The sequence below is a fragment of the Melanerpes formicivorus genome, unplaced genomic scaffold (assembly GCF_026170545.1).
Source record: "Melanerpes formicivorus ecotype bairdi unplaced genomic scaffold, bMelFor1.0.p_v2 SCAF_30, whole genome shotgun sequence".
NCBI classification, from domain to species: Eukaryota; Metazoa; Chordata; class Aves; order Piciformes; family Picidae; genus Melanerpes; species Melanerpes formicivorus.
The window spans coordinates 9,373,665-9,387,325 of NW_027142382.1; the positions used below are offsets into that span (position 1 = coordinate 9,373,665).

Here is a 13,661-nt window from a genome sequence, read left to right on the forward strand (position 1 = left end):
CTGAAGAAGGAAAGAGCATGTACCTGCTCTCCCAGCAGCTTCTTCACTAACAAGAAAGTTGTACCCTACCTCCCTCATCCTTCCTCTCCCTTTCTGCAGCCTTTCTGCTCACTAAGACTTATTTAAGGAAGTGCTTGGATCGTTTGCCTTTTATTCTGGATCACCTTGAAGGATTATTAAATCCCAATCTGAGTGAGCTCAGAAGAAATCTGTGAGCTCCTGAACTTGCTAATGGTGTGCTTCTGTCGATCAGGCTTCGTTTGTCTTCATTTCATTATCCTCCAAGTTTCCAACAGGTATCTACCTGATCTTTCAATGGAGTTACCAGAAACCTCAGCTGGGTGCTGGGAGCAGCTGCTAACTTCCCCACTCTGGGACACAAATCACTCTGCATCTGGAAAATGTCTCCTTGCAGCCAGTCCCTTTTCCTGTCTAACAGGGCAGGAAGTCAGAGCCAGTGCTGAGCTCTTCACTGAAGCACCCTGAGGCTGAGACCTCTACCAGTCAAGCAAGGAGGTGCAGGACTGATCCCCTTTACCCCCATTCTTGGCTGAGCATGAGACAGGATCAAGGTAGGTTTGACTGCTGGAGTGGGAATGATTGCAGGGCAGTGCAGACTGTTCTGCACAAGATGGATGGCAAGGGAGAACCAGCAGGCTTCAAACACTGACAGCAACAATTGTAAGAAATGTTTTTTCTGCTATCAGTCTGGCTTCAATTCAAGCCATGGCTGTCCAAGAAAGCTTTGCCTGCTAGCGTTTAATGATGTGTCAGTTTTTGAAGCGACAAAGATCTCTGAACATCACTTGTGCTCTTTTTTTCATTAAAACTCCCACCTTGCCCTTGCAAACCCTCCACCTTCTTCTCATTTCTAATCTAAGATTTTCCTATAGGCAGTCTTTCTCCTGGAAACAACCTGTGATACTCAGGAAAGGCTTTGCTGATTTATTTGCTGTTCTGGTGAGCTGGAATACCCCACTAAACTTTTTAATCAGAATAAACCTGAACTTAAATCTATCTGTCAGCACCTCTGTCTCCAAAAAAAGCACAATATCCTGTCAGTGCTTTCAAACTCAGGACAAGCCAAGAGATACCTAACATAGAGGCAGAATGATAGAATTACACAGAATTCACTGTGTGAGAAGGGACTTTTAAAGGGTCATCTAGTCTAACCTCCCTGCTGTCAACAGGGACATCCTCAACTAGATCAGACTGCTCAGAGCCCCATCAAGTATGACCTTGAATGTCTCCAAATATGGGGCCTCCACCACCTCCCTGAGCAACCTGTTTGAGTGCTCCACCACCCTCATCGTAAATAATTTCTTCCTAATGCCCAATCTAAATCTCCTCTTGTCTAGTGTAAAACCATTGCCCCTTGTCCTAGAGCTCCATTGTGAACAGTCCCTTCCCAGCTTAGTTGTAGGCTCCCTTCAGGTACTGGAAAGTTGTTACAAGGTTTCCTTGGAGCCTTCTCTTCTCCAGGCTGAACAGCCCCAACTCTCTCAGCCTGCCTTCACAGGAGAGGTGTTCTAGCCCTTTGATAATTTTTGTTGCCCTCCTCTGGACTCTCCATTGGGTCAATGTCCCTCTTGTGTTAGGGGACTCAGAGCTGGACACAGTACTCCAGATGAGGTCTCATCAGAGCAGAGTGGAGTGCTAGAAACACCCCTCTCAGTCTGCTTCTTTTGATGCAGCCCGTGATGTGACTGGCCTTCTGGCCTGCAAGTGCACACTGTTGGCTTATGTCCACCTTCTCACCCAGTACCCCCAAGTTCTTATCTGCAAGGCTGCTTTCTATTCAAAACATACTCCAGCCTCTATCAATAATGGGGACTGTCCCAGCTCAGGTGCAGGGCCTGGTCGTGTTGAACCTCATGATTTACATCAGGGCTCACTTCTCCAGATTCCCCAGGTCCATCCCTCTGGTATATGGAACATACCATTCAGCTTGGTGTCATCTGCAAACTTTCTGAGTGTGCACTCAATCCCACTGTCTATATTATTGATAAAGATATTAAACAGAACTGGTCCCAGTATGGATGCATGAGGGACACCACTTGTTACCCACCTCCCTCTGGACATCAAGCCATTGACCACTACCCTCTGGATGTGACCTTCCAGCTGATTCCTTATCCACCCATTGAATCCATATCTCTCCAAATTAGACAGAAGGATGTTGTGGGGGACTGTGTCAAAGGCCTTGCAGAAGTCCAGAGAGATGACATCCGCTGTGCTTCCCTTAGCCACTGATGTAGTCACACACTGCAGAAAGCCACTAGATTGATCAGGCAGGACTTGCCCTTAGTAAAGCCACGCTGGCTGTCTTGAATCACCTTCCTGTCCTCTGTGTGGCTTATTAAATCTTCTAGGGGGATATGTTCCATGATGGTCCTAGGCACAGAGGTGAGGCTGACAGGTCAGTAGTTCCCAGGGTCATCCTTTTTACCCTTTTTAAAGATGGTTGTAATGTTTCCCTTCTTCCAGGCACCAGGAACTTCACCTGGCTGCCATGATTTTGTCTTCATCTTCATCCTCTTCATCCATTGTCCAGTACTGCACAATGGCATGAAGGGTTGTATGGTCAAGTCCCAAATCAGCACAACTGTGTCAGCAAAGCACCTTTCTCATGCTAACAGAACTTTATAGATTCAATTCTAGCATGATCTCAGATCCCATGAGATCATGCCAGTGAGGTTCTTTAAGAGCTTTTTTTACCCACTTGCCTCCTGAAGTAGGCTTTATGGATGTCCTATTACCCCAGATTTCCTCTTACCTTTGTTAAATGAAATATCCTGTCACAGTCTCCAGTTCCACTTTATAAACTTTTCTAAACTAATCTTCCACATACCAAGGCATTTTCTTCACATGATAACCAAAACTTGAAAATCATCAGATAGTAGCCAGCACTGACGGTGTCTGTGTTGTAGCATTGTGAAGACAAATTGTATTTTCTTTAGTGGAAGTTATGGTTAGTGAGCAAAGGCATATAGTTTTCATGTGGCAACTCGGTAAAAACATCCTCTTTGTGGTCTGGGTTGACCTTGTATTGAATATAGCCCAGATTCTGAGATTTTTCAGAAGCAGATGAAAGCAAAACTACATGCAAGCTTTCTGGCATTTCAAAGGAGAAAGAAGAGCATCTCATCTTGGTATAGTTCTGCAAACAAGATAGCTATATTAAATAAAAGCCCAGAAATGTTGAACAGTGATATTTTTCTCTCCTGTCAAATTCATCCCAACCCTTCCCATATCTGAAGCTGACTTTCAGAAGGAGGATAAAAATAACTGCTGCTTTTGAAAAATGCATTATATCACATTAGTTGTACTGAAATAAGAATAAATCAGTTTTGCCCAGTGCTACTTGAGTACTGTGTCCAGTTCTGGGCCACTCAGTTTAGGAAGGACATTGAGACACTTGAAGGTGTCCAGAGAAGGGCAACAAGGCTGGGGAGAGGCCTTGAGCACAGCCCTGTGAGGAGAGGCTGAGGGAGCTGGGATTGTTTAGCCTGGAGAAGAGGAGGCTCAGGGGAGACCTCATTGCCCTCTACAACTACCTGAAAGGTGGTTGTAGCCAGGAAGGGGTTGGTCTCTTCTCTCTAGCACCCAGCACCAGAACAAGAGGACACAGTCTAAAGCTGCACCAGGGGAAGTTTAGGCTGGAGGTGAGGAGAAAGTTCTTCACTGAGAGAGTCATTCGTCATTGGGATGTGCTGCCCAGGGAGGTGGTGGAGTCACCGTCCCTGGAGGTGTTCAAGGGGGGATTGGACGTGGCACTTGGTGCCATGGTCTAGTCATGAGGTTTGTGGTGACAGGTTGGACTCAATGATCCTCGAGGTCTCTTCCAACCTTGGTGATACTGTGATACTTTAACTCAGAAAACACTCTGGGTTTAGTCAAACGCATTGCTTTGGATGATTTTCAGAATAAGGGACTTCTGGCATTGCTTACATATAATTATTGAAGCTAACATTTTCTTAAATGTACTCTACTAAATAATTCATTAGGGGGTTGTCCACTCATAAAAGACAAAAAAAAAAAAGATTGAGGTAGCTCCTGGCTTAAATTGCCACATTGAGATTTGCCTGGACGTTTAGTATTTGTGTACAAAGTCAGTGTTTCTAAATACAGCAACCTTCCCTTTTCAAAAGATGCGTCAGAAAACTATAGTTCTGGAATATCTCTGGTACTAATTAAGCTAAAATCCATGAATTATTAAACATGCTCATTTGCAGTGCTCAGGCACTTGAAAGGTTTGCTTTCATTGCTAATAAAGCACACATAGCTGAAAAGAGGTAATTAGAGCATCAAAGGCAATGAACCATCCTGAAACTTCATAATGCTTTGCCTGAAAAAAAACTAATAATAAAAAAAATCGTTGAGGTGACTAGCAAGAGACAAACAAACAACAACAACATCTGCACTGCTGTGACCAGAAGAATAACCAAAGTCTTCCCAAGCAACTCCATAGATATGGCAAGAGGCTTTTAATGTTTGCAATACATGGAGAAATGGCAAAAGTTAACCCCTGTGGTTATATTAAAGAGACTGTGTTTTCAAAGTCACAAACACATTAGTCTTATAAATCAAAACCCTTTTTTGAGCCTGTAAGACCATTTCAATCCTAGCAAGGAAATAAAAGTTTTGTTCTCAAAATTTATATTCATAGCATGGTTTGGGTTGGAGGGAACCACCCCTGCCATGGGAAGGGACACCTCCCACTAGACCAAGTTGCTCAAGGCCTTATCCAACCCGACCTTGAACACCTCCAGGAAGGGGGCATCCACAGCTTCCCTGGGCAACCTGTTCAGATGGACTTTGCCAATTATCTTAATAATCTACATCCTTTTGTAAGCAGCTGCAGGGGAAGATGCTTCTTGCAGATAAGAAAGAGCACTGACACTTTTTGTGATAGGAAAATTGTGTGCATCATATCAAATAATAAGTGTTCTGTGTAAGCCACGTCAGAGATTGTGCTTTGTGCATCCAGCTCTGGAGAATAAGTTACACATTCTGGTTTCTCATTACTGCAATCCTCTTGGAACTTGCCCCTAGACATTTAGAAAATTACAGTAAAATCACTGCATATTGTTTACACAGATTATTGACTATGTAGATTTTGGGAGGGGGGGAAAAAAGTCTTTTTTACATAGCCTGAAGCTCTTAAATACACATGAGAAATGTCTAGACAGGAGCTTGAAAACTAATCTTCATCTCTGTAAGGTTCAACACTCATCTTTTTTATAGTCTATCCATATCTGTGGCTCTCAAGAAGTAGTGATGTGTTAAGATACAGAAGCAGCTTTGTGAGGTGACCACAGGGGACTTCTAATGAGCCATACTCCTGCTTCTCTTCTGCACTGTCTCCTTCCTGGAAAGCCAACCACAAAACAGAAAATGCAGTAGTAAGGGGGAATGAATGCATGTGAAATGAGGTCATAAAGCAGTGGGCATTGTGCAGCCTGTCACAGCTGGTGTTAGGGCAACAGACATCTTTGGGAAAAGGCCTGGTGTTGTGGGAAACAGGGATGGGAATTCACTTCAGAAACCTGTTCCCCTTTTGCCAGGGCTGAGGGACCTCTATTTCACATAGGAGGCAACTCTGGAAGCATGAGAAACCCTCATTTCTGACCTCACTGGTCTCTAAACATCCCTGGTAAGAGGGAAGGTGTGTCTTTGGTACTGTAGTTAGTCACAAAGTTTTCACGCCTACTATTGCCATCTCAGAGGCGTGTTTTGCTGCCCACCTTCACTGAGGCCCTGACAGTGATAACCCACGCCCAACACAACCAAAGGAAGGCCCTCACCACCTGTGTTAGCAGGCAGAGACAGGTACATGGGAGCAGCATCACTCACTCCTACACTCCTGTCTCGCTCCCCCACTGGGGGTAGTGATAAGGTTCTTTATTAGGATACTGTGATGCTGCAGAAGGTGCAGCCACGAGCAGCAAGCGACACAAGTGTTTCCCACCTAGCCTGTCTCTCCCTTGCAGCCCACGGGGAATGGTCGATGGAGGAAACTTCCCCACCAACTGCATTTTAGAAGGCTACAGTCCAAAAAGGAGCCCAGAAGCAAAATGAGAGGTGTGCAGTGTGAGGCTGAGGTCTGGTTGCCAAGGGAGAATCAAAGCTGTTGGGCAACAGGGGTGTACCCACAGGCAGAGCAGTTCACAGGCAGGCTATAAAGTCCAGCGGAGTGAGTGGGCACCTGCCAGTTCACACGTCTATGTCCTGATGTCCTTTACCTCAGCAGCAGGTATATTGCTGCCTCAGCTGAAACGAGTCTCATGCACGGAATGTACAAAAGGTACCATAGGAAAATAAGAAAAAAGAGTAAAATCAATGTATATTACCAGAGTCCATTTTCCAAGTGGCAGTCACTGTGATTATAAGCACAAACTTCCCCTTCTCTCTCCAGCCTTACATAAATGTTGCCATGGTGCAAATCAGCCTAATCTTGAGATATGCAGATCTTCCTCTGTTGGGATCTAACACCATGTGCACCATGCTTCCCTGTTGGAGATGTAGCTAGAGTAAACCATATGGAGTCAGACAGTGCCTGGGGGATTTCTGTAGGAATAAACAGTGATTCTGTCCAAATGTAACTTTTCACCAACTCTGCCTGTGACCTGAAATTATGGATAGAGCAGATGCTCTTAGTCTATTAGGGAAGATTTGTAGGGCCCTGACTTATATGAGAAAGCAAAGGACCTGTTTTATTGTCAATCATTGGATAGCTTTTAGCACAGTTAGGAAAAAATGAAATTGTTGTTCACTGGTTTATGAAGAAGTGTTTTCCAGGTCTACTGTTTTGTGCCACTGGCACAGGTCAGCCTTAATTTCTGTAAGTAACTCATGTAGATAGAGGTGTAGCAGTGCCAAGAGTATTATACTTCAAGCATTCAGGATGCATCTCATCTGTAGATGAAACTACAGGATTTATATCAGCCATAAAAATGGAGCTATACTCCTGCAGAGATCTGTAAAGGGGAAATACTGATCTTGAATGCAACCGTCTGTAACAGTGGTTTTTTTCATATATGCCTGAGATTACACCATCAAATCCTTTTAGAAGGGGATGTCATTATGTGCCAGAGAGTTTCTCATTTTCTCAAAGCAACTTTATGAACACCTAATAAGCAGGGCTAGGATAAATAAGCCAGTCTGATTTCTGTAGCAGGTTTTATACATTATACAGCTATGTGGAAGGTTATGCTCACCCCTATCTAATTCCAGACAGCAGGTCCAAGGCACCAGTAGATTTGTAAAGGCAAATCCTCTGGACTGAACTGGCTGTCATAGCCAGGCTCACACAGAAATGCCCAGGAATCGGGAGAAAAAAACGAGCAAGAAGTTTCCCTGAAATCATGGAACAGAAGGGAAAGTTAATTCTAGGGTGCCAGCGGTTGCTACAAAACAGAAGCATGTATAGAATAGAATAGAATAGAATAGAATAGAATAGAATAGAATAGAATAGAATAGAATAGAATAGAATAGAATAGACCAGGTTGGAAGAGACCTTCAAGATCATCGCGTCCAACCTATCAACCAATCCAACCCACCTAAACAACTAACCCGTGGCACCAAACACCTCATCAAGTCTCCTCCTGAACACCTCCAATGATGGTGACTCCACCACCTCCCCAGGCAGCACATTCCAATGGGCAATCACTCTCTCTGTATAGAACTTCTTCCTAACTTCCAGCCTAAAACTCCCCTGGCACAGCCTGAGACTGTGTCCTCTTGTTCTGGTACTGGTTGCCTGGGAGAAGAGACCAACCTCCGCCTGTCTACAACCTCCCTTCAGGTAGTTGTAGAGAGGATATTGATAGGCATCACAGGATCATAGAATTTTTAGGGTTGGAAGGGACCTCAAAGATCATCTAGTTCCAGCCCCCCTGCCATGGGCAGGGAGACCTCACACTAGATCAGGTTGCTCACAGCCACATCCAGCCTGGCCTTAAAAACCTCCAGGAATGGGTCTTCCACTACTTCCCTGGACAACCTGTTCCAGTGTCTCACCACCCTCATGGTGAAGAACATCCTCCTAACATCCAATTTGAATCTACCCATTTCTAGTTTTATTCCAATCCCCTTAGTCTTATCATTACCTGACACCCTAAAAAGTCCCTCCCCAGCTTTCTTGTAGGCCCCCTTAAGATACTGGAAAGCCACAATAAGGTCTCCTTGGAGCCTTCTCTTCTCCAGACTGAACAGCCCCAATTTCCTCAGTCTGTCCTCATAGGAGAGGTGCTCCAGCCCTCAAGGTAGGACATCATTAGTGGTTTAAACATGATGATGATGGATGGATGGCAAATATTGCTATACCATGACAAGAACAATTTTCTGGTTTATTCAGAAATTCCTTTATAGCCTTAACACTCCTACATCCATTTAAAATAATTTGGCCATTCTGTTCTAGATTAGGAGTTATTAATTGTAATTGTGAAGGTTTTCATTTAAAATGGGAAATAAGGAAAGGAAATTACCAAGCCTCCACATTTTCCAAGTTTTGACAACTGAAAACCAAGATCTTTTCTTTTAGGATTTTGAGAAAACCTTCCTGCTCTTCAATTTATCTTCCTCATCTTGTGAGTGCATGTAAAACACATCCCATTTCTCACTATAATCATTCTATCAAGAAAGCAAATATTAATAGTGAATCCATATGGACATGCACAAACAGAGTTTGATTCTCTAAGATCGTAGCATAGTAAATGGCTGACAAATAATCTAGCAATTATAAATACAGCAAGTGGATTGATTACAGATACTCTGCTTTGGTGGCTATGGTAGATTGATGTTACCCCCAACAAAAAATTGTCACCCCAGCTCAGTTGAAAGCAAATGAAGCTGTATTTACAAGCAAAACTACAGTCTAGAAGTATGAGATGCAATTAATATGTACAAAATATACAATATTTACATATATTTAAAATTTATTAACAGCACAAAAAAAAAACCCTGGACAAAATGAGGGAGTTACCAACAGCTTCCTCCTCTTCCCCCTGAGTACACAGGACAAGAAAAAGAGAAAGAGCAGATGGTAGCTTGTTAGTACTTATCCACAACGAGACCCACATTCAAGGTCAGCAACAACTAAGCAAAAGCACCAGCTAGTATAAGCTAGAGCAAAGGAAGACGGAAAGAGTGAGTTTACACAACTAGCTGTATGTTAGTAATCAGTAATCATTACTTTCCCTTCTACATCCAATGGTAATTTATTTACATTCTACAACTTTTCTACTCAATCCGTGAAAAATTTTCCTAGGCACAGCCTAAAGCTGCCACAGTGGCCAAATCCATCAGATGGACTCCCCCAGACAGTAAGGCAAGCATAACACAGAGCATGACCGTAACTAAGGTCTTGTTTTTCACTTTTGCCTCCCCAGGTGATCTCATGCATTTGCCACCCTATCTTAGGATGGACTTTTTATTGAACCGTGGCGTGCAGGGCACGAGCAGAGACCTGGGTTTGGGGCAAGCCTGCTTGGAGCCACAGAAAAGCCGAACCTTGAAGCGCCCCACCGTCCTGGAGCCGATACCCATGGAGACACCCTCCACAAGAGAAGTACAGTCATGGCAACCTGGTGCTGTGGCAACATTACCTCAGCGAGAAGGAGCTGAGCTAGGACAGGCAGCAAAAATGAGCAGCTCCCAAGAATCCCTGCTGGACTCCCGGGGCCACTTGAAAGGAAACAATCCCTACGCAAAATCTTACACCCTGGTATAACAAAAAGCATGGTTGGACAGTGGCTGTAAATATTTACACTGAAGAAAAACAAATCCAATGAAAGCTACCTTTTTTTTATTGAATTCCAATATTTATAATTAAAGAAGAAGATTGCCAAAATATTTGACAAAAAAAAATACTAATACTATGAGCGACAGACAGTGCAAAGACTCTCTTGCTTTTTTTCTGTCTGAGTGTGAGCTTCATCTGACTGGACATCTGAATTTTTTGGGTAAAAGAGTCCAGTTTTCTGATCTTCACAAGCGTTTGTGTTTTTACTGATTTTCTACAAAGTGCATGGAGACTTAACTGAAACATTTTAACTGGAACTTCCATCAGACAAGATGTAAAAGGGGAAAAAAAAAAACAAACAAGAAAAAGTCACACACACCCACACACACACACACAAGCAAAACCTCACCCTGTTTGTGGATTTAACAGGAACATTGATTTGGAAAAACAACAGCAAAGTCTTTTGTCATGTTTGCACTTTTTTTTTTTTTAATTAGAAAATGGGTCCTTGATTGTTCTTTCTTTCTTTTTTTTTGGTTGTTAATTAGGATGAGTGATGTCAGTGGAGTGAGGGGTCTGATTTGGGTTTGGTTTTTTTTTTAATATTAATTTAATGAGACACTCTTTGCATTTTGTCTATGCGAAATAAAAAGGTCTTCTGCCTTTATTTGTGACGTCTGCTTCCATTACCTTCTGCTGTACTTGGTTTTGTCTGAGTGCAACAACCATGTCAATACAGTACTCAACAATACCTTCTCATGCCTTGGGTAAGAAAGGGAAACAGGACTCATACCATTGGGAAAAAAAAAAAATGATTGGGTTCATTTGCCCACAGCTTTTTTGCTGCCATGGGGCAGACAGAGAGAGAACAGTGCCTGTCCCGAGTGCTCTGAATCAAACTCACTTGGGATCCTCTGTGTTCACTTCATCTGCCACAGAGAGACTTTTGTTTGGCTTCGATGGTTTTTAGATCAGAAGACATGTGTTGATGCTACTTTTACTACCTAGGAAGGGACCTTTAGTCCATTTGGGAGCAGCACTTACAGAAATTAGTTGCTTATGTAAAGGCTGGAGAAAAAAACTCAGCTTTACCCACAACAGGGGAAAGGGGAGGAAAAAGTTATTCTAGGTCTAAGATCAAGGCAGCTTTCTTGAGAGGAAAAAGTCTTTTTTACAGGGGGAGCTGTCAGCTCATATTACTACATTGCATCGTTTGATTATATGAGAAATAATATTGCTTTTATACAAAGCATAAATGATTAAATACTACAGTTGGTGGGTTTAACACAACAACATTTGAGTCACCTTGCTAAGTGCTTCCTTGAGTGTGTTCTGGCTACCTCTGTGCTCTCTGACCAAGAGAACATGGTACAGAGCACCTCAGATTACTGCCAACACAAACAGGGTGCTCAGGGCTGGCTGGAAATATGAACTGGGTTTTGAAAGCAATAAAACTCAGCATGCTTGAACAGGCCGAGAACCCCCTGCCATTTCCCTGGCTATTGAGAATGTGGGCACCGCTAATTCAAACAATTTTGTGCTATGCTCAATTCAAGCTGCTTTAAAATAGAAAAATACACTTTTGTATAATGGTTTCCTTGCTATTAATGATATCCTTATGCTGTTCAAAGCGTGCTAAGTTAGCAAAATATTTGTGCCATAAAATCATTCAGGTTGCCCTTGTATCCTTAGCTCTGTGAAGCCCAACTACTAGAGCTCTGGGAAGTCCTACAGGAGAAGCCAAATGAAGACATCTTTGAGGTATGTACTTCTTATAGAGTGCTGAGACATCACTTAGATAAAGAACCATTTCCCACCTGGTCTGCCTATTTGACAAAAAGCGTGATCAATCATATTTCAATTAAAAAAAAAGTCACCAAAAAAAATAATGAACACACAATCTCCACAGCACTCAGCCTTCTTCCTTTCAAAGCAAAATGAAAATCCATGTGGTGAAGAAAGATTAATTCACTTTGGTTTGTTGTGTTGGGTTTTGTCCCATAAAGAAACCTCTTTTTCTTTTTATAAGAACCAATATTAAACATGCAGAAAGAAGCTTCTTTTACTGTTTCCTGTGGAAAAAACTCCACAGAAAGCAACCATTTCATTGAAGGTTATGTTTTGGAGCAGTTCGATTCTTTTTCATTTCCATAAGGGTCTGGTGCACACAGCTTGAGCTGAGTTTTTCTCAGTAGCATTCAGGACTTTTGAGTCTCAGGCCACCTTCTGCTGAAGCTTTCTTGTCCTCTGAATCAAGGTGAAAAGCTTTTAGGCAAATTCTAGGCTTGATCCATTTGTTCTTGTGGCAGCTGGCTGCCCTCAAGCACAAGGATGGCAGGTCCAGAGGCAGCACTTCCCACCAAAACTTGCCTTCAGTGACAAACAGGAAAGAGGACATGATGGAGAGAGGAAATTCTGAACTCCTGGTGACAGTGACAATATTCTAATATGTCCCTGATTCTACATTTGGTTGACAATCTCAAAAATGCCAATCATTCTTAATAAGACTTTCTCTGTATTCAATATGCCTGCTATTCATCCTCCTTATGAAGCAAAGACACTTCTGGGGGCCCCATAATCGAAGAAATTCATAGTAGGTCCCCTGCTGGTTAAACTCAGAGGGGAACTGGGCTGTTGCTTAACACAAGGTTGCCTGGCTCCTAGTACATATAATGATAAACACGTGAATGGTCCCCTTGGCTTGGGGGCTTTATTGGCTTTAATTTTTCCAAATAGCACTGGAGCAATAGAGCTAATGAAATGTGTAAGAGAAACCTTAAGAAACTGCCTGTCCTACTCTCATCTAGTCAAGGTTTGGAGGTAGAAGTAATCTCTTTTCTCAGATCAGTGCAGCTGGGAGCAGTCAATGCCTTCAGGATGCTTCAGTTCACAAGACCAAGATGAGAGCAAAATGTGCTGATGTGTCCCTACTAGCACCATTTTATACATTTCCCTGTGAGAGAACAATCAAAATCCAAGGATCCTATCTATCTGCATCCCGGCATGTGATATTCTTCCCCTACTGTATCAAATGCTCTCTTGGAAAATCACATAAATGAAAACAACAGTTGGCAGCAGCATGAGATCTCAAAAGATAAGCCCTAAATTAGAAGAACATCAAGGTATCAATGTGAGTACATCTTGCATAAAACTGTGACTCTATCCTAATCCTGGAGGTGATAGGAGACTACTTCAAAAGATGAATTTAAGAGCTAGAATTCTCTGTCTTCTGTCTACTAAAAAATCATTCCTCCTTAGAGACTCATTCTTTTTCACATTATACTTTTCCCCAAGCCCCAACCTCAACTACCCCTTTAATGATTCACAGATAGTAATTAAGTCTCCCTTTTTGTCTCAGGTGATTAGCAACTCCCTCACTCCTGCCTTTTCTAAGAACCTTTTTATCCTCCTTAATTCCATTACTGTTTCATTTAAATTGTCTGATTAACACAACTGCGTGAAACTCAGTATGGTTTTTCCCTCTCCTTGTTTTCAGGTTGGAGCTTGCTTTTCCTAGTCAGAACCAAAGAATTTTTGACCATGTAAAAGTTTGTGTTTTGATCAATTATTTTTTTTAACCAGGTGAGCTCCACAGCAACATTACCATAGCTAAGAGGAGTTAGGAGTTATAAGCAAGGTGAGATATTACTGCACCAAATAATGTAGTTGAAAAACAAACAAAAGCAGCCCTGGGCTGCTATTTGTGACAAACAGAGACTCCAGAAGAGCTTTGTGCAACCAGGTTTCCCACTTTCTCAGGCAATTAGAGGTTGACAACCATCTTTGGCTTGCAGGTGGGTGAATGGACTTATTAGTCTCTATCTGATTCCTTGCATTAAGTAATTTGAGATAAATGCCTTCAGACTTTGATGCCTAACATCCTTTGCCTGCACAGCCAGCTATGTATGAAAATCGTTTT

The 13,661-nt window shown here is 42.5% G+C and overlaps 1 protein-coding gene across 1 annotated transcript in view; it reads left to right on the forward strand.

Moving 5' to 3' along the window:
• DSCAM (DS cell adhesion molecule) overlaps positions 1-10,409 on the forward strand; it is a 491,025-nt gene extending 480,616 nt beyond the window's left edge. Inside the window, exon 33 of the mRNA XM_068155247.1 lies at positions 9,390-10,409. Coding sequence (XP_068011348.1) covers positions 9,390-9,730 — 341 coding nt within the window. The 3' untranslated portion in view covers positions 9,731-10,409. The remainder of the gene's footprint in view (positions 1-9,389) is intronic.
• Positions 10,410-13,661: the final 3,252 nt, after the last annotated feature.